The 26,442-nt window shown below is 33.5% G+C and overlaps 1 protein-coding gene across 3 annotated transcripts in view; it reads left to right on the top strand.

The window, feature by feature from the left end:
- The window catches only part of drpr (multiple EGF like domains draper), a 195,353-nt gene extending 170,170 nt beyond the window's left edge, over window positions 1-25,183 (top strand). The window contains exons 6-16 of one of the 3 annotated variants that reach the window (XM_072522575.1): window positions 108-319; window positions 2,628-2,869; window positions 4,744-4,905; window positions 6,735-6,899; window positions 14,231-14,437; window positions 15,007-15,162; window positions 15,259-15,435; window positions 17,319-17,645; window positions 18,499-18,678; window positions 20,805-20,942; window positions 24,969-25,183. In XM_072522575.1, the coding sequence (XP_072378676.1) occupies window positions 108-319; window positions 2,628-2,869; window positions 4,744-4,905; window positions 6,735-6,899; window positions 14,231-14,437; window positions 15,007-15,162; window positions 15,259-15,435; window positions 17,319-17,645; window positions 18,499-18,678; window positions 20,805-20,942; window positions 24,969-25,096 (2,094 nt within the window). In that variant the 3' untranslated portion in view covers window positions 25,097-25,183. The remainder of the gene's footprint in view (window positions 1-107; window positions 320-2,627; window positions 2,870-4,743; window positions 4,906-6,734; window positions 6,900-14,230; window positions 14,438-15,006; window positions 15,163-15,258; window positions 15,436-17,318; window positions 17,646-18,498; window positions 18,679-20,804; window positions 20,943-24,968) is intronic. The other 2 variants (XM_072522576.1, XM_072522577.1) reach the window with 2 other exon arrangements.
- The last annotated feature ends 1,259 nt before the right edge of the window (window positions 25,184-26,442 follow it).

Here is a 26,442-nt window from a genome sequence, read left to right as displayed (position 1 = left end):
TGTTTATAGTGTACAATTTATTGTACGTCAGGCACATCTGGGTTAATATTAGTACCAACTTAATTTTTTTATTATTTGAATAACTAGATTACTTTAAATGTTTTCAGTGTCTAGATGTTTGTCCGGAAGGTACCTTCGGTATCAACTGTGCTGAAAAGTGTTCTTGCCAGAATGGTGCCAAGTGCTCCAATAGGAATGGCACTTGCATGTGTTCTAAGGGATGGACTGGAAAACGCTGTGATCAGAGGATTTGCCCTGATGGATACTTTGGTCCAGGTTGCCAGAAGATGTGCCAGTGTAACAAGGAGAATACAGAAATGTAAGTTGTAAAATTTTATTGAAAAATTAAAAATAGTTCTATACAAAAGTTTTCTTTGAAGTATTTTGAAAAAGCTGCTAATTTTTGATTATCATTTAAAAATGAGGATTTTAAAATACAGTTTTGTTTGATTTCATACAGCATACTTTCGTGTTGGTATAAATGCGATAATGATATTGAGTTATTTTGAAAAGAAGGGGATTTGTTGAGAAATTCCGAAAATAGTGTCTTCAGTTTAAACTAGTATTTTTTAAAACTAAAACTCTAATCCAGATAAACTTTCAGAATGCAATGCCTGTATATAAATGAAGTAAATTGTAATTGTACAACAAATAGTGACTGGAGAGAAATCCTTGAGGAGGCTAGAACCGACGCAGAGTTGTAAAGCCAGAATGATGATGATGACAACATATAGTTTCAGCTAGGGTGGTTTTGGGAGGGGGAGGGGGAGTTTGTTACTTTTTGCGTCACAAAAAATTAAGTGGACTTTATTTTAGTTATAACTTACCTTAATTGTTATGCAAATCACTTTTACCAGTGGTCATTTTAAAGGTTTTTGTAGTTCTTTAAAAAAGTTTCGATAACTTTTCCATGAAAAATTTATCGTTTTTAGGTTATTCAACATCACATGTTTAGATTTTTGTATTTGATGAATCAAGTCTACTTTCAAACAGCCATAAATTTATTAATACTAAGATTACGGTAATAATAAAATGGATCTATTTGTTTTGTAACCCTCATTTGATATCCAACCGTTTTTCCGATAAAATTATTGATCCGAGTTATTGGCGAAAAACCGTTTAAAAAAATGTTTTTTTTGACGAGTAATTTGTGAACTTTCAGTCTCTAATAACTCCAAAATCATTAACTTTTCGCAAAAACTCTAAAGAACATGTTTGTCTTAAAATTCACTATTTTAGCGACTACCATAGTTTTTTTATAAACTTTTTCCAAATTACGAGTTGGGGTGGTAACTACCCCAAGGGAAAAGCACAAATTGGCATAGAGTAAATTTTGATCTTTTAGCTATTTTCTACCTCCTGTAAAAATTTGAAGCAAATCCATGAAAAGGAATTCTGAGCCGAAAACCGTCATATCCTAGACTATGTGTATTTTAGTGTTGCTAACAATGTTTTTTACTAATGCTTTATAAACTAGACGGTGATTGAGGGCGTCGTATATTTTATTTAGACTACCTTGGGCTTCTATTAATGTTAGATGTATTGTTTTGCATCTGTCCTGTGCTCTTGGACAAATAAGACTAATGAGATATGTTAATTTTAAAATAATCGTTCTATTTTCTTCATTTTTTTCATTACTCCGGTATGTAGCGATCGTCTAGTCTAGACACGTGTCAATACAATGCGGATACATACAGTCTATTAGATCTAAAACAATCTTATCATAAAATATCATGACAAAAACATGAGAGTGTTTGGGAAAAATACTGGTTTATTATCTATCTTGATATATTTTTATTGTTCATGTAAGGTACGCAGTATTTTATACCCCGAAATGCAAAAGCTCACACATTAAATTAAGCAGTTCTGAGAATATTTTTCGACAGGTTAGATTATAATAAAAGATTAAATAAATACATATGATATTGTTGCCTAATCTTAAAATTAAATACCTTAGATATACTTAAATTTCTCCTTTTTCTTCTTTATATACTTTGGATCAATATTGTAGAATTGCTACCGTATACAAAAAGAGAGAGAGGTAGGAATAAGTATAAAGAAAAGAAAGTTGGAATACTTGGGTCACGTTATGAGACATAATAAATATAGAGTACTACAACTGATCGTCCAAGGGAAAATAGACAGCAGAAGAGGTCCAGGGAGGAGAAGACACTCGTGGCTCCAAAACTTGCGGCAATGGTTCGGATTGTCATCTGCTGAACTATTCAGATCTGCCGCAAACAAAGTCAGAATAGCCATGTTGATTGCCAACGTTCGGAACGGACAAGGCACATGAAGAAGAAGAAGATACAAAAACTATTGGAGTAACATGGAGTAATACTACTGGAAAATGTCTACACGAGATAAATAAATGTTGTCTGGAAATTTAGCTTGCTTTCGTTTACGTATATTTATACACACATTTTAACACACATCCCCCTGTCGATTTGGATGGGACTTGATTAATATTTGATCTTTTTTATTTTAACAACTTTTCACTTGGTACCAAAATAATGTCTGGTATTAAGTTACTTATAGCAAAGATTATGAAAACCATAGAAAAAAAGACAATTTTTAAGTATTTACGTATTTTGTTATCATTTTATACTCACTAATGTTAATTCTAGGTGTCATCCATGGACGGGTGATTGCGACTGCAAAGCGGGATGGAATTCTCAGGACTGCACCAGACTATGTCCTATCTTGACTTATGGAAAAGGTTGCCATGAACAGTGCAAATGCGAGAACAACGCTCAATGTTCTCCTGTAAACGGTACTTGTATCTGTCCACCAGGTTTTACCGGTAAACACTGTGAGAAGATGTGTGCTGAAGGTAGCTTTGGGGAAGATTGTGCTCAAAAATGTGACTGTAAGTTTATATTCGAAAGAAAAAACATTTTAAAATTAGATTAAACAGTTTTATATAAGACTTAATTTACGCCAAAGATACTTTTTATATAAATCTATTGAATAAACCCGCAACCTTGTTATATATTTGAAAAACGATTTCAACTAGATTGAAATAACAAATTTAAAGTTTTACATTTATTATATGCAAGGCAAATCCTTAACCGTTTCCCCAATACCCAACCGTATAACCAGTATAAGACGAGGACCAAACTTCCAAATGGTTGATTATAAAATACTCCGATTAATTAATCTTCGTCGTATAGTTCGATGTTGAAGTAATATTGTAGACTGCGAAATTAAGTATTTTTATTTTATTCGTTTCCATTTAATTTTACACACACTTTTATTTTACAATTTGTCGTGAAAATAACTAAGTTTAAATGGCTACTTTGCTATGTCGAGTATGTATGTTTAACACTTAGTGAGAGCGAGATATGTACTAAGACGAGATATGTAATTGTACGTAGAGCGTGAGATAAACTGAGAACGTGATTTTCAATTTCGTGGGAAGAAAGCGAGCCTTTTATAGTAATTTTCAAGCTATGGAAGATTTTCCGATATTTTTTATTTCTTTCTAGTTTCTAGATTCAAAAACAATAAAATGTTTTTGTAAACCACTCTTAAAAAAGCTTTTAGTGAGAATAGAATGATAAAAAATAAAGGTGTGTGTGGTTCAAACTGTTTTTCATAACCATAAAAGGAATTTTAACCTACGTTACTGACGCTTAAGATTAACACTTTGGGTTAATAATATTGAATGAACTGAATTATGCAGGTATGAAAAAGAGTCGACTTAAATTGTTTGTTTTGTACCGAAAATAGTTATAATATCACCGCAACTTTGTGCGAGAGATATTATTTAAATAATATTTTCTATATATGAAAGAATGTGAGGTTATACAAATTTGTGAGTTTTATGAGGTAATAAAAAACGTTAAAAAGACATTTTGTAGTAAGGTAAATATAATGCAGGGCTGGATTATGTTTGTCCAGAAAGAAATATGTACAGAGCAATATTAAGAAAGAAATAGGGCTCTAAATATTAGGGCTGTAACAGATGGATGATAAGTGAATTCATTGTAAGGATACATAATTTGGACAGGGAGATAAAGATTCTTTACTATGAGAAATGGCGATTCTTAGAATTAAGTATAAGAAAATGTATAAAAACTAGTTCAGCAAACGCTAATTGGGTGTATGTTTCATCACGCAGATTTTAAAAGGATATTTTGGCAGCGTTGCTTAAATAAATCGTGACAACAATGCAGATGTGGGTTCAAGTCTGTCTAAATAGCAGACAACACTAACCAACACTTCAGAGATGCGACACTTACGATCACTTCGTTCGGATGAGTCCGTAACGTGAGTCGAAAATATCTCATTTCGCCCACCTCACAATAAATGACGTTTTCTTTATAACAGTTATACGTCATACATATTGTATTTGACCAACAAAATTGTACATATTACTTGGAAGTTGAATTATCTAATTTTTTCGAAGTTGAAGCAAAGCTGAGATCATCACCATAGTCATTAATATCTTAACAGATGTGTTGTGGTTCATCATTGAGCTTCAGCACGTAAAAATAAGTAACATCTATGATTTGCAAATCAGTAATTCCATCAATAATCACATATACAGCAAAAACACTGCAAAAAATCAGAAAATGAACTAATGTAGACAGCAGAAATAAGAATACTTATGATAACTTAAAAATGGTAATAAATCTGTTAAAAAAAAATTACAAAATCTTATTTCTTATTTTTTTTTGTATTTTAAGTTTGCATTGGTATATCTAACAATGATTTAATAAAAATCGCTTTGAATTACAGGTAAAAACGGTGCAAATTGCTCTTCCGAAACAGGCCAGTGCCAGTGTCCAGCCGGTTGGGAGGGCCAGCAGTGTGATAGACCATGCAGTAACAATTCTTTCGGTGTTCATTGTAGCCAAAAATGTGTATGCAAGAATGGTGCTTCTTGTAATCCTGTTAACGGTAAGTTCTTGCTAATTATTTTAGGCATGCGTAGTGAGTATTTGTTAATATCCGTTTCAAAACAGATAAAGGTAGTCGTTTAGAAACTTTTAGGTTTCTAGACCAACTGGAAATGTACTTATTATGTATTATATTGTATTATTTTGATTCTTGTTTATGATAATTATTTAGATAATTCCTGTGTAATCAATATCTGTTCTATACGTAAAGATCATATTGAAGAAATATGAGAGAGATTACAAGAAATAATAAAGAACGAATTGTCAATGTCAATTAAAGCCAAAAGGAATATTATCATACCATCAAATACCATTTTCTTTTAAAACGCTGATAGGCCAAATAAGTTTAATATCATAACCACTACTTGGCAGGGTTCGCTAGAGAACATAGAAATAATTTTATATCTTACCAACCCTGCCAGACGAGTTGGTTATTTATATAAATAATTCCAATTTAATATACTATGAAGGCTAAATTCATTTGAACTGTTAACACTTCTTCTTCTTGACTGGCTTTACAACCCTCCATATTCTACGATCTTGTGCTTCCATGTCCCATTATTGTACTCCAATCCTAAATAAAGCGGCTTCAACATCATCCTTCCATCTTATTCTGGGACGGCCTACTGATCTTCTATTGTCTAGTTACTCAAAAAACAATGTCTTTAGCACTCTGTCTTCCTCTAATCGTATCACATGACCTGCCTATCTTATCCGGTTAGCTTTTATTTTGACGATGTTTTCAGTACCATACAGGGTCACCAATTCAGCATTGCGGCACCTTCTCCACTCTCCTGTCAATTCATCTCTTTGAGGTATAGCTATCATTCTGAGAACCTTCCTTTCAGATACCAGCAGATTATTTATTTCCCGCTGATATATAGTTCATGTTTCACTTTATATGTAACAACTGGACCAATAATTGCTTATACATAAAGAGGTCTCAGCAAGGATAGCTTGCTCAGCTATCCTTGCTGAGACCTCTTTTTCTATGTGGTTATCATCTGTGATTACTGCCCCAGATATTAAAACTCTTTTACCACTTCGAAGTTGTGGTTATTAATATTCATGTTCTTCTTGGTCTTGGATTTTTGGTTACTAGCATGCATTTCATCTTCTCTTCATTTATTCGAAGACCCAGACTACCTGTCTCCTCCTCGAGTTGTGAAAATACCTCTTTTGCATCTCTTGTAGAATGAGCGACTGCATCTAGATCATCAGCAAAGGCCAACAATAGTTTTGCTCCTCGACTCGCAAATCCCCTGTCAGTTCAGTCGATATTTTACTTATTGCATATTCTAAGGATAAATTGAATAGCAACGGTGATAAGAGGTTTCCTTGTCTAAGTCCTGATGTTATACTAAATGACATCGATGTTCTATTTTCTATCTTTACCTGTGCATTTGAATCTGTTACGTATATTTGAGTTAGCTGTACTAGTTTTCTTGGTATTCCCATTTGTAGCATTGCTAGCCATAGTCTACTTCTTTTTATCGAATCATATGCTTGCTGGAAATCTACGAAAATTTGGTGTACATCTTGGTTGAATCCCCAGTTTTTTTCTAATATTTCTCGGATCATAAATGTTTGATCTATTGTTGACATTCTAGCACGAAAGCCGCATTAGTAGTCGCCTAGAATATCTTCCTAATACGGAGCGAGTCCCTTTAGCAAGATAATTGGTAGAACTATTAACACTAATTTATTAGACATTTTAAAGGTTTTGAAACGGGTATAGAGACTGAATATAATAGAGCATGCATATAAGAATAATAAAATGTTAGTTTTTTTGTTTACGTTTTTTTTTATTTTGCATGGTGTGTTATATAGGTAGTTGTACTTGTGGGGCTGGATTTACTGGACAATTTTGCGAAAGCAAATGCGAACAAGGCTACTTTGGACTCAATTGTGAGCAAGTGTGTACTTGCCAAGAAGGACACCATCTTGGATGCGATGCTGTCACTGGAAAGTGCATTTGCAAACCGCAATGGAAAGGTAGGATTGCTTAGCTTATATCTCAGTATAAAAGAGGGTACTTTCCTGATATTTTATCGAATTCGCGGAGAAAATGTGCTTATTAATAAGCACTAACCAATGATTCATAATTTATATTTTACATTTTTTTAGCCTACAATGTTATCGAGTAGGTTACCATGACATTAAGGCTGTGCAAAGGAACATTCCTCATCGTCACTGGTGCTATAGCTTTAAAGTAGAGATCATTTTTCCATAGTCTTCTCACTGTATCTTTCCACATTCTTATTTTTACCTAGTGATTTTTGACCATTAGTTGTAGTACCTTAGCTGTCCTTAGTACCTAGCATCCATGGTATTTTTGTTTCGCCACTCTTACGTTTATTGAAACTCATTTATTGGAATCATTGTGTCTCTAAAAGTCTCTCATTTTTCATTGCTATCTTTATTTGTGTTAAGCTTTAGTGTTTAATTCTTGGATAATTCTCAATTTTAACTCTTCTTTTATTATTGAGTATTAGAAAAGCACTAATTTTTGATGAATTCTGTTGGGCTTCATTTTCTTTAAACTGATTTCAAATTTTATTATTTCTTGATTGTGATCTGATGTCACGTTTGCTCTCGTATATATTGTGAATTTTTTTAGTTTTAAATTGTATTTACACTTATTTAATTTATTTACAGCCTTTTAACACTAACACTAAACACACAATTAATTTATAATATTACTTAACGCTACAAAATTATACTAACTCATAAAATTTAATTTATATATTCGATTGGGCTTTAAGTTAAATTCTTTAAGGTCTGATTGAGCTTTCGAGTTTATTTATTTACTACATTATCAAAAACATACTAAAAATACGAACTACATTATAAAAATACAGTTGTTATTTTATTTTATGTCATTTATATAATTTTCTTTTTCCCCATTACTTTATCAACTTTATATTTCTAAAATATTATCTACACTTTACACTGTCCATGTCTCTTCTATTTTTGTTAGATATATTTTTAGGTTAGTTTAACATGAACCAGAAGAAGAAAACTCATCGCAAAACAAAAAGGAAATAAAACGGCACCCTACTTTGACATGTCTGTCCCTGCTCCTATACAACCTTCAGCGCAAGCTATGTCATACAAGCGAGACACCGTTCTGTTTACTCTCTCTTAGTATTTATTAAACAAGCAACAGAATTTTATTGATTTCCCTTGAACTTAGAATAACTACCCCCATCTTTTGCGTACTTTTTATGTAGCATAAATGTGGTGTTTCTTTCATTGGTAGTAGATTAGTAATCTATTCAGTCGTTCTGGGACTTTATCGAAGCGGTAGGTAGACCCCTCGTAACGTCAGAAAATCTAGGCCGTTGGACTCTTGAACGGACACCTGCTTTTCCAGTATTTTCTATACTAGACAGATAGCTTCGCAGTTAGGATGGGATCAGTAGCGTAGCGAGCGGGCTGACATAACAATATGTTTACCTATTTGATGGAATTACGGTATCTCTTGTTGATCAGTATCAAATCTATTTAGTTTCTTGCAATCCTCCCTTAAGTATCTGCAGGTGACTTCCATGTTTATAGTCTACCAGCTGGTAATTGGAAAAAGATATTTATATAATAATAAAACACTGAAAACTTTGTTGTCAAAACTTCCACAAAATTTATTATAATATCTTATCACTACAGCTGTTTTGGCAGAGTGCCTTTCTCAAGTCGTGTATGGCCTACACCTCTATACGTCGGCCAGCAATACAGATTAAATGCTTACCGACATTGATGCCAGTGTTTCAGCAATGGTCTTAAACCGGCTGGCCCAGGCGGCTCAAGCTCTAATGAAACCGGTCTTATTTCAACCAATTGCCTTGTTGGCACTTTCCATTCATGTAACCCTCTGGGTCAGGTTTTAGTGTTAACGACTACTTACGTAGCCGGGACCGACGGCTATATATGCCCTCTGAAGCACGGTGGCGGCTAAGTTAAATAAGAACTTAAAAAAAGTTTCTGTTGTTAGTAATATCTAGCGCTTTTTATGCCATTACATGTTTCTATTTGGTCTACAGTCTACATCTTTGTCTGAATTGTGTGTCTATTTGGAAAATATTATGTTCTTTGCGTTGTTATCATGAGTATTCTATTTGAGTTAGGAACAAGGCCGATAATAGGCGATTTCGCTATAATATCCAGGTCATATAGTTTTACTTAGTCCCATTATATTAAATGCAATTCATTATCGCTTAATTTCGCGATATTGTAGTTTAAAGTGTTTTATTTTATCTGATTTATACTGCCATTGTTCATTATTATTTTATTATTATCGATGTATATAGTTAAGTACGCGGTTCAATAACATCGAAAAATATTATTTGACTGTTTAGAGAAAATCTGTTGATTACAAATTAGATCTTTCGTGTTTTTCTATATTTTTTATTTTTCCTGCGAACTCTATTACTTTACATCGTGTTGTTATTTCTGCGACATATATTCGTTATTCTTTGGTATAACTAACCAACTGAGTAGGTATATTTTTTAAGTTTTATTGGGAATCTCTGCCGTCAATTTCATCAATTCTTTTTTAACTGTACAGCAAGTGAGTCCATCTGTTTCTCCGTATAAAGGAATATAAATGGGACTTATAAAAATACAAGACTTGAATATATTCAGTATGTAATAACGTGTTAAACTTTATTAATGTTGTGTAGCTAAGATGCTTAATTTATCTTTACCAAAAAATTCTATCTCCTGATGACAACCAATATGTAGCTTCGTCATTTTTAAAAAAAATTAAACTGTTTGTCCTTGTGTGGTGTTGTGTTAATGTATAATTTTTAATGTTTATGACATTCTCAATATATTGTTGGATAGGCCAAATTTGACGAAATGTGCCTGAAGATGCTCTAGGAGCGAAAGTACTTGGGCAAGATTTAATAAATAAACTGTGCTCGATATCTCCCTTCATTTGATTAAAATTCATTTATTCGAGCATTCAACCTTATATCACTTTAAAAAAAATAAGTGTTTGGACGTTGTTTCATAAAAAATATGTTTTTATATAACTTGCTTAACTTGCTCCACAAGAGTTATGAACGCGTTGCTTACAAATTTTGCGATATTATTTTGCTTTGCCAATTATTCTTTAGTTACACCCACGACAACTTAGTATACAATCATCATTATTAATCATAGACAGGAAGTAATACTTGCATGCACCATATTAGTACTTTTCTTTATTTATTAGGCTTGTAGTACTATTTTTATTTATATTATTAATTGTAGGTGACTATGTTTGAATTATGTTCATTGACTTAGTCACATAATTGTTGAATATATTATTATGTAATCTATTTCTACGTTCAGTAGCGTATCATATATAAAAGCAATTTAAAAAAAGTCTTTCATAAAAATCTTAAAAGTCATTGCCTGTGAAGAGTGAAGTGGAGATATAGTCGGAATACAAAAGATATAAATTATATTCTAGGTATATATCGTTGCTGTTTCTTTATGTATTAAATAGACCTTTTAAAGGTTTTGAAAAAAAAAAAAAAATAAGGTTATTACATGTGACTTTATGATAGTAAAAATGGGACTATACGGAATGTAGGACTTATACAAAAGCTTTAAAATAATTTATTTTATTAAATAAACTACCTTACGTACACATTTTATAGGATATTGATACAATCATAGACATATTATAGACATAGAGAAAGAGAAAACTCACGCAAAGCAATCCGACAGCTCTTTGTAATTTTCCGACTACGAACATACTTGCAAGAAGGCAGATGTGAACGAGCATGCTATCAACATAAATGTAAAGAAGCTCAGTTATTTGAGATTTGTAGATGACATCGTCCTTATAACTGATCGTATGGATGATGCAATAATTATGTTTGAAAAATTATATCACGCTTCCTTGGAGGTCAGACTACAGATTAATCTGAACAAGCCTCAAAAGGAAAATCTTTGATCAATGTGTGTTGCCGGTACTCACTTATGTAGCGGAAACATTAACACTCACAAAAAGGGTAGTGAATAAGATTTTCTTGACTTAAAGGGCTATGGAGCGCCAGATATTGGGTGTCTCTCTGAGAGATCGAATTTTCAAACGAAGAAAATGGAATTAGGCAGGATACGTCGCCAGATTATCAGACAACAGATGGACAAAACGATGTTGAGGAGCAGAGGACGCCCATCAACCAGATGGACTGACGACCTGAAGCGTGTTAGCAGTAACTGGATGCAAGTCACACAAGACAGAGACGGATGGAAAGATCTGAGGTAGACTTATGTCCAGCAGTGAAAGCACATATCTTGGTGATGATGATCGACCATGTGACCTAAATGACCAATAAGAAGGTCACGTGGCCAATAAACCCGGCCCATTAGAAAGAGATGTAGGGACTGTTTTGCGTTAGTTTTCTCTGTCGCACTGGGAGATTGCCATTGTATCGCAGTAGTTAGTCTATCTTGTATTATATGTCTTTATAGGTTATATATTGAAGTTAGGTACAAAACACCGACACAGAAGGGATGTTAGTTTCGGTTAAGTTACGTCATAGACATATTATACCATAGACAAGTGATACAAGATAGAATCAGCTGTTGTACCAATGTTTATGCGTCTATGGTTAGGTTGGTGAAGTTAGAACCGTTGAATATATTCGTGTTCCTTCCAATGAAAACATTGGCAGGACCCTGGTCTACCTGGCCTTTCAGCATACGACCGTAAGCTGAACCACTAACCCCTACGAGTCCGACACCATTATGAGGGTGGTGCGTTGCACGAAGCATCCATCCTCCCCGTAGTACCTGTGTTGCGATTACGAACACCCGTCCGTTATCTCCCCCCGGGGCGGAAAGGTGAACGCAGGTAGAGGAATTCCACCTCGCACGTAGACAGGTAGCCGCCGACAATCTCTCCTCTACCAATCTTGTATCTCCCAAAGTGGGTAAGTGCCGTGTCTCAGCACTCCTAATGGGGAAGGAGTGCGTCAGAGTCGCAGCTCGTTCAACCTTACCTGGTTCTTCTGGGAATGAAAGTAGAGTGGTCCCATGAGAGTCTCGTTTCGGATACTAGGAGTGTAGACCGGTGACCGTAACGCCGAAGCACCCTGCGAGCGTTTCTACAAACCCGACACCTCAAAGAACGGCTCTCCACCTCTCATTTCCTTCCTATTAGTCGCCTCTTAACAGGCAGGGTAAATTCCCTCGGCCGTATTCTTATCTCCGCGAGTTGAACGGAGAGAAGTTAGGACCAGAAAGAAGAAGAAAATCTTGGCTTCAAATCATGAGAACGTAGTTCAACCTGACTATTTCGAATAGCTGCAAGCAAAGTTAGGATAGCCATGGTAATCGCCAACATCCGAAACGGATAGGCACCATAAGAAGAAGAAAAAGAACTCGCGGAGAGCAGCCGAGGAATGAAATGCTTGGAGGGGGGGAGGCCCCGACTTAAGCTGTGGCGCCAAGATCCTGAAAGACTTATATATGAATAAGACTAATATATATCGTACATTAAGCAAAGTGGTGGCTGGTAACTTTGGTCAGGCCCAGATGTGGTCGCCATTTTCGAGTAAGGGCACAGTATCTTCCCTTTTAGTTAAAATCCATAATCATCGACACTATGTCACTAAATTTTAAATTCAATTAACATTTTATATGTTAAGGTTTTTAAATTGGTTTTAAGTGTCTTTTTACAAATGTTAAAATATCAACGATCAAAACGTTTTGAAATTTTGCAATCCTTTTGGATATTCTCATTATAAATTTAATATATAATTACAAAAGAAGTTTCACCATTCCTTGTTAAGTTTTTTTTAACTACGGAACACTGCCAACGATAGGGAAGTTTTTTCTTTACAAGTTACGAGAAAAATACCTTGAAACCCCTATCCACGTTTAGGTTTGTTGTGAGTAAAGGGTTTCTGTTCTAAGAATAATTTCAAATAATGAATAATAGTTATTTAGTTCTTCAGTTATAGTGAATATTAGTTGTAGAAAATAACATGGTAAATTACACGCCTCTATACTGGTGGGCTTAAAGAATGACTAATTTTGAGCGATTTATAACTCTCTCATAATACCAAATAAAGTTTAGATATATGATTCAGTTTTTGTAATTTCTTGAAATTTATGTAATTCATATACGTGAAAATCAGTTCTCTAACCTCTGCTATTAAATTAAATAGTCTACTTACGAACGATGACTTCTTTATGATTCATTTTGCTATATTTTTGCCTTGAACTAAACCTTGATCGATGATTAATTGCTTACGTCTTAGGAAAATTGAAAATGGAAATTGTCAATTGTTTTTTTTTCGCTTACTTAAAGTTCAAAGTCTTAAACAACAATTTAACTAAATATTACACTAAGTTAGAGAAGCAAAGCATTAATTCAGACAAAAAATATATAGTCTTAAAGTACTTTATTGCTTTTCAAAATATGTCCCACCAAGATCGATACACTTTTCCATACGTTCAAACCAATTGGTAAATTGATGGCTTCTTCTGGCGATTGGAATCGCTGCCCATGCATTTAATTCTTGATCTTTGGGAACGTGAAGAATTCGTTGTTTTTGTATGTTAAGATTGATGTTCACTTATTCTAACATTTAATGGTCTTGATGTTTCTAATAAATAAAAAGGATCGGATTCACAGGGTATTTTATAAATATAATACTTTGTTATTTCTTGTTCATTGTTAGGTTTAGTTTTAGATTAATTAGATCTCAATGTGTTTGTTGTTTAGAACGTTGTTGAAATGTTGAATTTATTTCCTATCGTTTTAAGTTTTTCCGATATTTCTTTTATGTATGGTATTGTTATTTTCGATTCTTGAAAATTCCTTATTCATAAACGAAAAAGATAATCATTTTTTAATAAAATAGTTGATAACAAATGTTTCTCCTCTAATAACGAATTTTCATTAGAACAAGTAATTTTGGCTCTATCGTATAAGGATTTAATTATTCTCTTATTAATATTGATGTGATTTGATTTGTAATTTAGATATTTAGGTATGTGTTAGTTTTCTATACACCTGAGTCTCATATCCAGCATCCTTCTTTGAGATTAAAATATCCAGGAAAGGTAGTGTGTTATTATATTCCTTTTCCATGGTAAATGTTATTGTCTCTTCTTTATCGTTTATATCATTCAGGAATGTGTCCAATAACTCTGATATAATTAATATTTAAATACGCTTATCATTTGTTTCGATAAACATCAAGTTCAATCTTTTGATCAAAGTATTTTTTGTATGTTTTTAAACATTTGTTTTTCCCCACATATATTTCCTTTACAGAAGATAGATGACCATTCTTAATAATGGTTTTTTATTCATTTTCTAGGTGTTAGGTGTGAATCTATCTGTCCAGAAGGCAAGTTCGGAGAGACATGTGAACAAACCTGTAATTGCAAAAATAACAGTTCCTGTGATCCAGAGACCGGAAAATGCTACTGTGCTAGAGGTTGGCAAGGAGAAGAGTGTACTACTCCTTGTGAAGCTGGCTTTTATGGAATAGGATGTAGACAAGAGTGCCCAGCAGTTTCTCTTGGTAAGAGTTTAGTTTCTTTTGTACATGTACATTTAGAAGGAAAGTCTATATGGCTCTAAAATAGTAATTAATATACGATTACAAAGTGACTTCACACGATATAAAGGATCATATAGTAATATTTGTAATACAGTGCAGTAGCGTACCTAGAATTTACCTCTGGGGGGGTTTTGGTTGGTCACCAAATTTTTTTTTATGATGTTACCTCCATTTTGAGTCCTTAAAATGTGTAAGTAACGTGTATAAGTAACTTAAAATGTGTCGGAATAGGGTCCTGGGGGGGGGTTAACCCCCAAAACCCCCCCTCGGTGCGCCACTGATACAGTGAAACTATGTATCTAAGAGGTTCCGAATTGCACAGGTTTTTTATATTAGATTAGATCAGCAGCTAATTTATTATTTGTCTTCATTTCGGGGACTCCCAATTTAAAATAACTGTTGGGAATTTTTCTTATGATTACAATTCTTAACTTGGGTCACTGTAATGACCTGAAATATATAAATAAGTTTGATTTTACTTTTTATATCGAGTTTGGTTAATATTTGTTGAGCTTTTTGTATTATTGTAGGAAACAAAACGTGTGATCATATAACCGGAGAATATGTTTGCCCACCTGGATACCTCGGCCTTACATGTGAACATCCTTGTCCCATAGGAAAGTACGGAAAGAACTGCTTACAGAGTTGTTCATGCAAAAACGGTGGCGACTGTCATCATGTTACAGGTAACGTTTTTGTTTGTTTTATTCTCTTAGTGTTCCCAACTTCTATTACTCAATGAAGCTATTTTGTGAAACTAAGGAATGTGTCTTTTTATTTAGGATTCTGTCAATGCCTACCCGGATGGATAGGAAGAAACTGCACAACACCTTGTCCTTCAGGAAGCTTTGGAATGAACTGTAGTCAGCATTGTAAGTGTTTGAATGGAGGCATATGTAGAAGAAACGATGGAGTGTGTAGGTGCCAAGCTGGATGGACTGGTACACAATGTACAGAACGTAAGTAAAGTTTTAGAATGTATTTATTATTTAACGTTATATACTTTTAATATCTAACATATGATAATTTAGAAACAGTTTTATAAGTTGCTAGGTTCTCTAGTTAAAACAGCAAGTGAAAACTTAAAACCAAAGAAAAGAAAGCATAAATACTGGGTGACTGAAAATATACTACTATTAATAAATAAAATAAAATCATTCAAAGAAAACAATCCAATTAAATATAATTAAACCGATCGATTAACTAAAAAGGAAATAAAAGAAGCTAAAGAGAGAATGTTACATGAGCAGTGCCAAGAACTGGAATAATTTGAGAAAAAGTATGACATTTAAACATGCATAAAAGAATTAGGGAACTAACAGGAATGAGAAAAACATTTCAATCACAGGAAATACAGATAAGACACAATATGTAAGCACAGTGTTTTGAAGATAAAGATGAATTTAAAAATGATACTGGGCCTGACATATGAGAAGAAATCGAATATACAATAAAACAAGCTAAACGTGGTGAATCTCCCGGGCCTAATGAAGTTCCTATCGAATTACTTAAAATTGTGGATATTGAATCTATTGATCTTCTTTTGGATCTATTCAATACCATATATAGAACTGGTATAATACCTAATGAATGGCTTCAATCAACATTTATACTGTCCCAAAAAAGTCAATGCAAAGGCGTGCAATAAACATCGCACCATAGCCTTAATGAGCCAAGTCTTGAAATTGTTTTTAAAAATAATTCACAATAGAATACATAAGAAATTGGACGAAGACGTAAGTAATACACAAATGGGATTTAGAAAAGGTCTGGGAACACGGGATGCACTGTTTGCAGTGAGTGTTCCTTCGCAGAGATGCCTAGATGTGAATCCGGAAATGTATGCCTGTTTTATTGATTTTGAGAAAGCATTTGACACAGCGCAGCATAATAGTCTTAAAGAAATTTTGTTAAATAAACAGATAGACAGTAGAAACATTCGAATTATACGTAACCTCTATTGGAATCAAACAGCGAAAGTGAAAGTTGAAAATGAACTGACTGAGGATATCCAGATTATTTTATCAAAATTGCTGTTTACTTTATATAGTGAAGCCATTTCAGAACTAACGTTGGCCGAAGTCAATGAGGGCCTAATAATAAACGGTGAGTTGGAATACTTCATGAGAGATGAAAAATATGAACTATTAAGGAATATAACACGGCAAAATCAAAGGCAGAAGAAGCGTAGGAAGACGTAAAATCTCGTGCCTACGCAATCTCCGTGAATAGTTTGAATGCAGTTTAATTGAACTATTCAGGGGCGTAACCAACAAAATTACAATTCCCAGAATGATTTCCGATCTCCGATAGGACCGAAAGTTGACGAAGAAGGTACTCCAAGAACGTTATAGCGTTGTGCAGAACGGATTTATACCCCATCGTCATACCAAAAACTCATTTTCTATTTTTATTTACTCCGCCCCCAATAGCAACATTTGATTTCCTTGGTCATTATAGTTTTTTTTAAACGTGGTTTAAAACAGTTAGTTTAGAATATTTATTCTCTCTCCTGATGCCAACCATAATGTAGCTTGGCCTATTTTTAAAAAAAATTTTAACTGTTTGTCCTTTTGTAGTGTAGTGTAATGTAAAATTTTATGTTTATAACATTCAATGTTTACTGGATAGGCAAAATTGACGAAATGCCCCTGAAGATGCTCTAGGAAGCGAAGGTACTTGGGCAAGATTTAATTATAAACTGTGCCTACTTCAATATCTTTTATCTTCATAAAATTTCATTAACCTACATATTGTTATAAGACGCTATAAGAAGTATCCACTTCTGTCGGTACTCCCCAAGTGCCACGCTGTTTTTATTATTACTCTTTTTTACTTTTAGTTTGTCCAGAGGGCTACTATGGAGACCACTGCATGACACCATGTGAATGTGAGAACGACAACTTCATCTGTCATCCAGTAGAGGGCTGTATCTGCAAGCATGGCTTCATAGGAGATCACTGTGAAGACTCCAACGTTTTAGGGCGGGTGCGCCACGTAGAGCAACCTGCAGAAGGAGGATACGGTGTTGTTGTCGCCGTAGTGATGGTTTCCATTATATTTATAGCGGTAGTGGTATTACTGGTCTTCTACTATAGGAGACGAGTATCTAATTTGAAGACAGAAATCGCTCACGTTCAGTATATTGCTGATCCTAACTTTGCTCCAGGTAAGTCATCCTGCCAACTATTAATGCTATTTCGTAAAATATATAAAATCGAATGTGCAACTTTTAACGTTATGGTAATCCATTGTATCACTCCTTAATGTTCGGACTAGGCAACAGTGACATTAAAGTCTTCGATATGTTAGAGGACCTAGCTCTGACTAGCCCTCGTTTGTTTGTCTGGGAAGAGCGGTGCAGGCCTACACTAAGATCAAAGCCAGCATTACTGCTCCACGAATTTAATCTTTTAAAAGACTGTGGCCTCGAAGAAAGCCACAAGCTTTCTCAATGAAACAGTATCTTGAGTTAGTTTAGTTAGATAAACGGCCCCATCTGATAGGCTAGGACTGAGTACGATATACAGGTCAGAGTGGGAATTCTTATCACAAAGGTCATCCATTGGATTGTCCATTAATCCGAGTAAATGTTTAAGTCTACAGTGATCAGTGATCATTCCAGTCGTCAGAGAATATTTAGAATTAACCATAAATTGGGCTTTAGGAGCCCAGAAAGGCACCGCAACAAAGAAACTCCTGCATGAACTTACTACTAAGTCCAGGAATATCTTTAAGAATCTCTCCTAAGGCTATCCCGACCAGTCCTAAGTCTCCACTGACTTGTAAAAATAAAAACTATTTCATTTATACATAAATATAAACCATTTATATAAAACGTCTACTCATTGATTAAAAATTACAGCTTTTGTTTATTGCTCTTATTTTACTAGTTTGTCGAATATTTATTCTAATCCTGCGACTTTAGGTAAATTTTTGAGAACAATGTTTATCATAAAATGATTGTAAAAAAATATATTTATGATGTACATGTTTTTGATCAATTCTTTTTTAAATTGTAGATCGAAATCATTTTGATAATCCAGTATATTCTTATCAAGGTAATGGCAAGAGAGACAATGACAAGTTGCTCAACAATTCGACTAAAATTCATAACAATCTTCATAAACCATCGAATACTAATTTAGAAAGAGCCCGACTGGGAGGTTGTTGTTCAACAGACGATGATGATTTGTCAAAAGGTAGGAATAACAGAAAATAAAACAAACCGACGAATACTTTTTATTCCGGGCAATACATACGCTGATTACATTTTTGTAAATAGTGATTTATCAAATTTTTAATGTCAACACCTGCCACTGGATTTAACCTATATCATAGGTACTCTTATTGTTTAAAATATCTAGGTTGTAAATATTCAATTCAGCAACAAGCTTTAACAAACGTCGAAGAGGGTAAGGGGGCCAACATGTAGATAACTGTCTTCATATTGATCTTTTTGATGACTTCTAAAAGACCTTTGTCCCTTATGCCTGTATCTTCTGTTTAAGCTTTTGATTACTTCTTAGTCCATGGATTGCACTAAGCTCTTCAGATTAGCAGATTCTACATTGCAGTTATGACGATGTGTTAGAGCTTTATCTAACACTAAAACTGACTTGATCGGCAAGTTTACACTTTTTAATTTTTTTTTAACTTTTCTTTAAATTTAAATTCTAAATTAAACCACTCTTGAAACAAGTCTGAATTCATCCACGATGATTTTTTTTACTTATAATAGATCGGAAGAAAGGACTGATTTAAATTTTTGTGTGCCCTCGGTTTCGCAGACTTGCCAATAACGAAACGAGGAATTTTAAGAGTCCCTGTTGCATTCGAACAATACGTTCTTTGTTCTTTTTAAAGTCAGTTGATAGCCAACATTTTCGTTTAAAATAGTGCCGCTAATCGGTGTACCTCTTCGACGTTCCTGAAAAAACCAGATCCATAAAGCTTCATCGACGACCTCGCAAATCGGTTCGTAGAACGGCTACCCAGATTTTTATCAGATTCCATTTTCGGGTAAAACTCCTAAATGAAACGCCTACCTCTTCGTCAGTCATTTACAGGCTTTTTTCAACAATAAATTCTGTACAAATTTTCGCCACTGATTTTTCGTTACCAATCCGATTTAGCACTTTTAAACGTGTATCCATCGAAATCACAATTCCTTTTAGCTTTGACCACATTGTTACTTAAATAATTAGTGTACACACATTACAGAAATAAACTAAAATGATCAAAACGACAAAATAAGCCTATCTGTCTACGATAACATCGTTCAGTTCGCTGACATTCCCCCTTGTTACGTATCTTCCCCCGTAACAACGAGGAATCCCAGCCGAATTACCGCGCCTGCGCATTTTATTGCGTTGTCGTTTACATTTACAGACATCGGATTTTAGTTTGGCTTGTATAAAAACTTATGTAACTGTGTCCACTGATCCGCATCGTACAGAACGCATAGTCCAGAGGGAACTTTTGCGATGCGTGCCGATGACATCATACGGAATTCCGATCAGTGGACGCACTTCGCGCGCTGCGCGCTCTGTTCGCTATTTGCATTTGACGATCGTCTTGTCAACACCTGTTTTTGCATCATGGACGTATTACGATTAATTACAGTTGTGCAAGAATATGAAGAGCTATATAACTTAGCACACCCTAATTATGCGAATTAACAAAGAAGAAAAATCCATTTTACATTTTATTTTATTATTTATTGGGGTGTTCCAAAAAAAAACAAAGTTTAAAAATGTCGATGTCCTCAGCTTTTTAATAAAAGATTTGTTATTTTTAATCATAAATATTACTCATTTTTCATGTTTATTGCCCTTTTCAAGATATCTTGAGTATCTAACTACGAAAATTATTCTCGTTAATAAAACAACACATTTTTCTAATTACACCTGTTAGAGTTGTTAATGATGTTACTGAGAGAAGTGTAAAATTGAATGTTTACAAAGTGAATCAAACGCGTAAATTATAAGAATTATTATTTTAATTTTACGAATTACTACTTAATAATAATAATCTATTTGTCAAATCAATTTTAAATTTTAAGTTGGGAATAAGCTGACATACTCGCGTCGGCAAATCCGATCGCTGTCGATACAGTGGACGCAGTATGAAAAATTAATCCGATGCGGACCTATGGACGCTTAGCTTTACAGGCCGGTAAATGTGAAGCCGGTTAAATTCTTAACGGTACTTTCGTTAGTGTCAAATTCGATAATAAGTTTTTAATTTCCTTTTCGTTTTTTTACTCCATTCTCATCAGAGTACATATTATTTTTATTGATTTGATTCTATGTTTCTATTTTTTTAGGTATGTACGAACCGACCATAGACGAACTAAGAACTCTGAAAAATAGAGAAGCAGATGCGACGAATCCGAACATTTATCAGAGTATTGAAAAACTAGATCACGTTTACGACGAAATTAAACAAAAAGATGTAAATATCGGTAAGTTGATTTCCAAATCTAAAAATTTTAAATATTACAAATTTTTAATAAATTAGGAAAGATTTATTATTAAAACTTAGCACTTGTTTTTTGAAAGCGATTAATGCGCGTGTTTTTAAATAGGTATTTACATGTGGAAGTATACCAAGTAAGTTAATTAAATGTTGTCGGGTGCTCATTTAAAAAAAATACTGTATATTATACTGATAAATAAAATTTTTATATAGACTACTTTATAATGTTTATCTTCCATTCTCTGTGCTTCTTCCCCGTCTGCTGCTCATTGTTTTTCCGATTTATACTCTTCCTTGCTTCTTTTTTCTGAGTTTTTACAATAATTTTAGAATGCTTTCTTCCGTTGCTTTTCGTTCATTCGGAAACTAAGTGTGTCTACTATTTGAACTGGATTCTTACTTCATCAGGATTCTACTTGATCTTCACCATACGCCCACTTTTATAGCGCTTAATATTTTTTTTGTGTATTTTGTCCATCTCCAAATATCAGTACCTATTGTAGAATACGAAACTATTTACGTTTGTGTTGTACGTATTTATTTTTCTATTTGCTATTGTTTGTCGCATTCTATATTGTTTAATATGCTTACTACTTTCCTTCGTAGTTACATTCGTTACTTGTTTTCTTGTCGATCCTCTTCTTTGATATTCAATATAGTTTCGAGGTATCTACAGTTCACATATCCTTTTATTTTATCTGGTTCGCCTCTTCTAAAATCAGATCATCTGTTACTTTGCTCCAATATTTTGGTTTATGTAGATTTTTACTCCTTGGTTTTCTAGTTATGTCTTGGTGAGCTACAAAACTAATTTAGTTTTTATTCCAAAACGGAAATCCAACTTAAAACTTAAAAATATTACTGTGACTTTACTTTGTTTTTTTAATTTCCCTGATATCTTTAAAAACAAAGAAACTAGACGTTTTTGCTCTACCATATGTTTTAACTGGAACAATACTAAATAGAAATAAACATAACGTAAACTAATATCTCGTGGTTCCCCCTCTAGTTCTAATGACAGCTTCACATCGCCTAGGCATGCTGGATATTAATGGGTTATCATTTGATTTTGGTTTATGGAGTTCCAGATTTTAATAACCATAGTTTATATATCTTGCATGGAAGCAGGAAGGGGCTGATGAAGTCTTAATTGTCTACCGACAATATCACATAAGTGTTCAATAGGATTCATGTGGGGACTGTAAGGGAACTTTAATGTCTGAATATTTACCTCACGTAAACATTCAATAACGACTCGCGATACGTGATGCCGTAGGTTGGTCTACATTAAGATAAAATTTTTTCTTTTATAAGGTGCGAAAGGAACAACTTGTTCAGACAAAATTTCTGTACGTTTCGCTGTTTAAAGAGCCTCCGCGTAAAGAGAGGAAATACTTTCTTGCTGTCAAGATAATTCCTCCCAAAACATGAATGAATGAATCTGAACGTTAGTGTGTTGTTTATGCTTACGCCTCTTCAAGGAGAGGCTGTTCCCTTTTTTTTGCGGGAGCTTTTCAGGGAGGCGAGCAACTTTGGTTCCGAGTGAGTGTTTTTGTTTGGAGTGGTACGCGAGTTTTCCAGACAGCGCGCCCAGTAGTCTAGCTCTTTTTCTAACCTGTCTAGGGTGTTTTTTGTTTGTTTTGTTTTAGTCAACGGGTGGGGGATGCCACTTTTGTAGACTGTGTCTAATATTAGGTCTTCCACTCTCCTTTTGGTATCCCTTTTAAAACGCTCGTTAAAATTGGCGTTATTAGGGGAAACGAGTGCGGTCTGAAGTGAGTTTTGAAGATCTCATTTCTCATCTTGTGGTTTATTGATTATTGTGTTATTGACGTTGAGATGAGAACAGGGCTGAGTTTTTGTCTGGTTAAGATTTTAAATTTGTTCCAGAATTTTGAACCATTTTGGTAGTCATGGCTGGCAACTTGCCTCCACTGTTCTTGTTTCAGCTTGTCAACTTCCAGCCTTATTGACGCTAAGTGGCGGTTGTATTCTGTTTTGATGAGCAGACCTCGGAATCTTATAGATGCTCTAATTAATCTGCGTTTTGTTTTGATTGTTGTTATGATTAGGGAGTCATATTTCTTTTAACCTGTTTCACATTTAAATAAACAATAATAAATGACCGAACTTTCACAAAACTGACATGACTGTCAAGCGGCGTTGCTGTCATTTAGAGATGGGAATTTCGAGTCTTCTTTGAGATTCGGGTCATCAGGTTACCGGTTCAAGCTCACGCAAGATATCCGGATCACTTTGTCGTGTCACGAATTACAACAGAGATCACATGTAGTGTGAAAAACCAAATTTATAATTTTAGCGGTATAATGATCAGTATAAGTTAACAAAACCACAAAATACCTGAAAACCTTGACACATTCGGTCGATATCTAGCTTTTGGTTAATAACTACGACGTCGTTCCATTGTTACTAACCGGTAACCCGTTAAATTTAACTTTGAGATTCGGATCAGTTGGATCTTTCTGAGGATTCGACTCTTTGACTCGGGTCAGCTCTGATTTGCCCAGCTCTAGTGTAGTTTGCTTTTCATTAAAAATAGACATTTCATTAAATTGCGATGAGGATCATGTTAAAGAATAAAACCGTCTATTTTCTTTGTTTTTAAAAATATCACAGAACTAAAAAAACAGAATGATCACAAAACATAAGACTACAATATGATTTCAATATATACCTACCCTTGTACCTTGTCCTTCTTACAGGGTATCTCAAGCTTAACATAAGAAAAACATTTACTTTTTTCCATCTGGTATAAATCCAAAAGAAAAGCTTAAATTAACCTTTGCCAACAGCGTATTTTTTGGTGGTGCAAGAATTTTGCGCTAAAGTGTATTTATATTACACTTTTGGTGTGTAAAAAAGGCATAAGTTCAATAACTTTTTCTGGACTCCTTTATTATATTACAAAATGCATTTTTTTACAATTGCAATTTTTATTTTGTTTTCCGTATTTTTTCATTTAATCGAGGGCGTAAAATTCACGCATCAATTACACCAGAAATATGAAAGAACTGCATATTACATGTTCAAGAAAAAGTAGAAATAAATGTTAATGATAGTGACATATTATCCAGTTCATCAGAATAATGTTTAAAAGTAGCCGAGATCTCGATCTGTGCCATATATTTACGCCGAACTCAAACGAATTATGAATCACGTTGTATTTGTCTTCCAAAGATCTAATCGTTTTGCAATATTTAAACTTTTTTGAATCGTATAACACTTTAACAATTGTAAAAAAAACTTATATTTTTTGAAAACACAATATATATATATATATATATATATATATATATATATATATATATATATATATATATATATATATATATATATATATATATATATATATATATATATATATATATATATATATATATATATATATATATAAAATTTGTTGGCTTTTTTTGAGGTAAAAAAAAATAATTTCTTAGTTTATTTTCGCCCTGTATAAAGTGTTTGTATTGTGGGATATTAACTAAAAACAATAAATTTTTGCAAAATAAAAATATAAATTTCCTATTTTACAAGATTATACTTCTTGCCAAACGAAACGATAATCCTAAATGCGGTCCTCATATAGACCTGCACCTGATAATGTTTACGTCACCTGTATAGCTTATTGAATTTTAGTATAGTATTATAATAGACAAATTTATAAGTTCACTATAAATTTCTATTAAAATACTTCTACTACTGAAATTCTCCGAACGAGCAAGACATGTATTATTCAATGGAATATTAGGGTTACACTAGGCTCTAGATAAAAAGGGGTAGGTCACCAATCAACAGATGCTTTGTATACACTACTCTAGATATTACAACTTTATTTCATGCTTACCCTATATAGAACAGACGATTAGATTATTTTTTAATACACTTAATATAACGAAAAAAAAAAAAAAAACTAAGTTGTATAACGCACTACTTTTATCTTATTCTTACCAATGTTATAACATAGACTAATCAACTTATTGATTTTTTTTAGAAATGGAATACGACCATCTCGACTATACGAGACCTGCGAGCAGTTTAAAACCACATTACCAAAGGATGGCTAGTCCTTTCGGTTCCAGGGATTTAACAAAAGACGACAAGCTCGGACCTACCGAATAGATAATCATCCATTAGTAGCTTCTTTATCCACCTATTTATTACTCAATATTTTTTTACGCAAATTCGATAATATAGGTAATAAAATAATATTTCCGATTAAAAACACTTCAATGGAAAGGATGAAATGTAAAGAATGTCTAGGTCAGCTACTGTAAATTATCTACGGTATTTCAATCTAAATGAATACCAATCGATACGTTTGAGAATTTTATATTGTGATCTATTACCGTTCACTCCAATTGCTATGATCGTTGTCAGTATCCATCTAATGGTTCCATGACATGTTTGATTAATGCTTATCATAATATTTTGATGTAGATATAATATCATTTGTATACCATCTATCCTGGTTTTTAAAATATATTAATATTATTATCATAATGATAATTTTTGAAAACTTGTATATATTGGATATAAAAATGTGTGCATTCATTCGTTGTGGTAGCTGTCAATAAAACGGAAAGTCTATAGTCTCCAGTCAAGTACAAATTTACAATATTTTTCGTCGAATATTTCTCCCCTATTCCAGCGACATATTTCATTGTGAAGCAATACGCTATTTTTATATTTCTGCTATTTATTGGGACTACGTATCTAGGGAAGATAACAGGGACAAGTAAATATTAAAAAATGAGGAGAAACACACATCTAAACGCCTTAAAACTTAAAGGTGTTAAGTAAGGACGGTGGTGGATAAGGTTCTTTTAAATTTTTAGTAGCTAAACTAGAATAAGACACATCTTTACTGCACGAAGCCCCAGTTTATACTGTTCTCTAATTCTAATTCAAATCCTAATCCTGAAAAATCCTAATAATTTCTGTCAATACAACACAGCAGTCAGTTACGAAAAGTGTTTAATTTAATGTTTTTTACTTTCCTCCATCCTTTTTTTTACATTACTATTGTGCGTATTCATTTTCTATCTCTATTTATATATCTATATTTTTTATCTTAATTACACGTTCTCATATTAATAGCAACCTCAATTCGCTGCTTTAACTTCTGAAATTCCCTTTTGATACAGACATAATTTTGTCAAGTTTCATCATCGAGAGTAATTCACTTTTTAAAAACCAATTATCTTTCAAATATAGCTTGTTTCGTTTATATTCTCATGTTGACTTGTTCTTTTCCATCCTTGATCAATAATAATTATTTTGTTCTGATATTATCGGATGTTGATACTATCTTAGAAAGGCATTAGGCTCTTTTATCGATGCCAGGAAGGATTTAACAGACTTCTCCCCACCGACGAAACAATTAAAAGTTGGGAATTATGCCCAACGATTTCGCTTTCACTGCCACGATTTTTTAATCAGTGTTGTTAAAATGGGCGCTGTTGAAG

The sequence above is a fragment of the Diabrotica undecimpunctata genome, chromosome 2 (genome assembly GCF_040954645.1).
Source record: "Diabrotica undecimpunctata isolate CICGRU chromosome 2, icDiaUnde3, whole genome shotgun sequence".
Lineage (NCBI taxonomy): Eukaryota > Metazoa > Arthropoda > Insecta > Coleoptera > Chrysomelidae > Diabrotica > Diabrotica undecimpunctata.
Note: the sequence above shows the minus strand (reverse complement) of the source record. Positions and strands in the feature narration are given on the sequence as shown.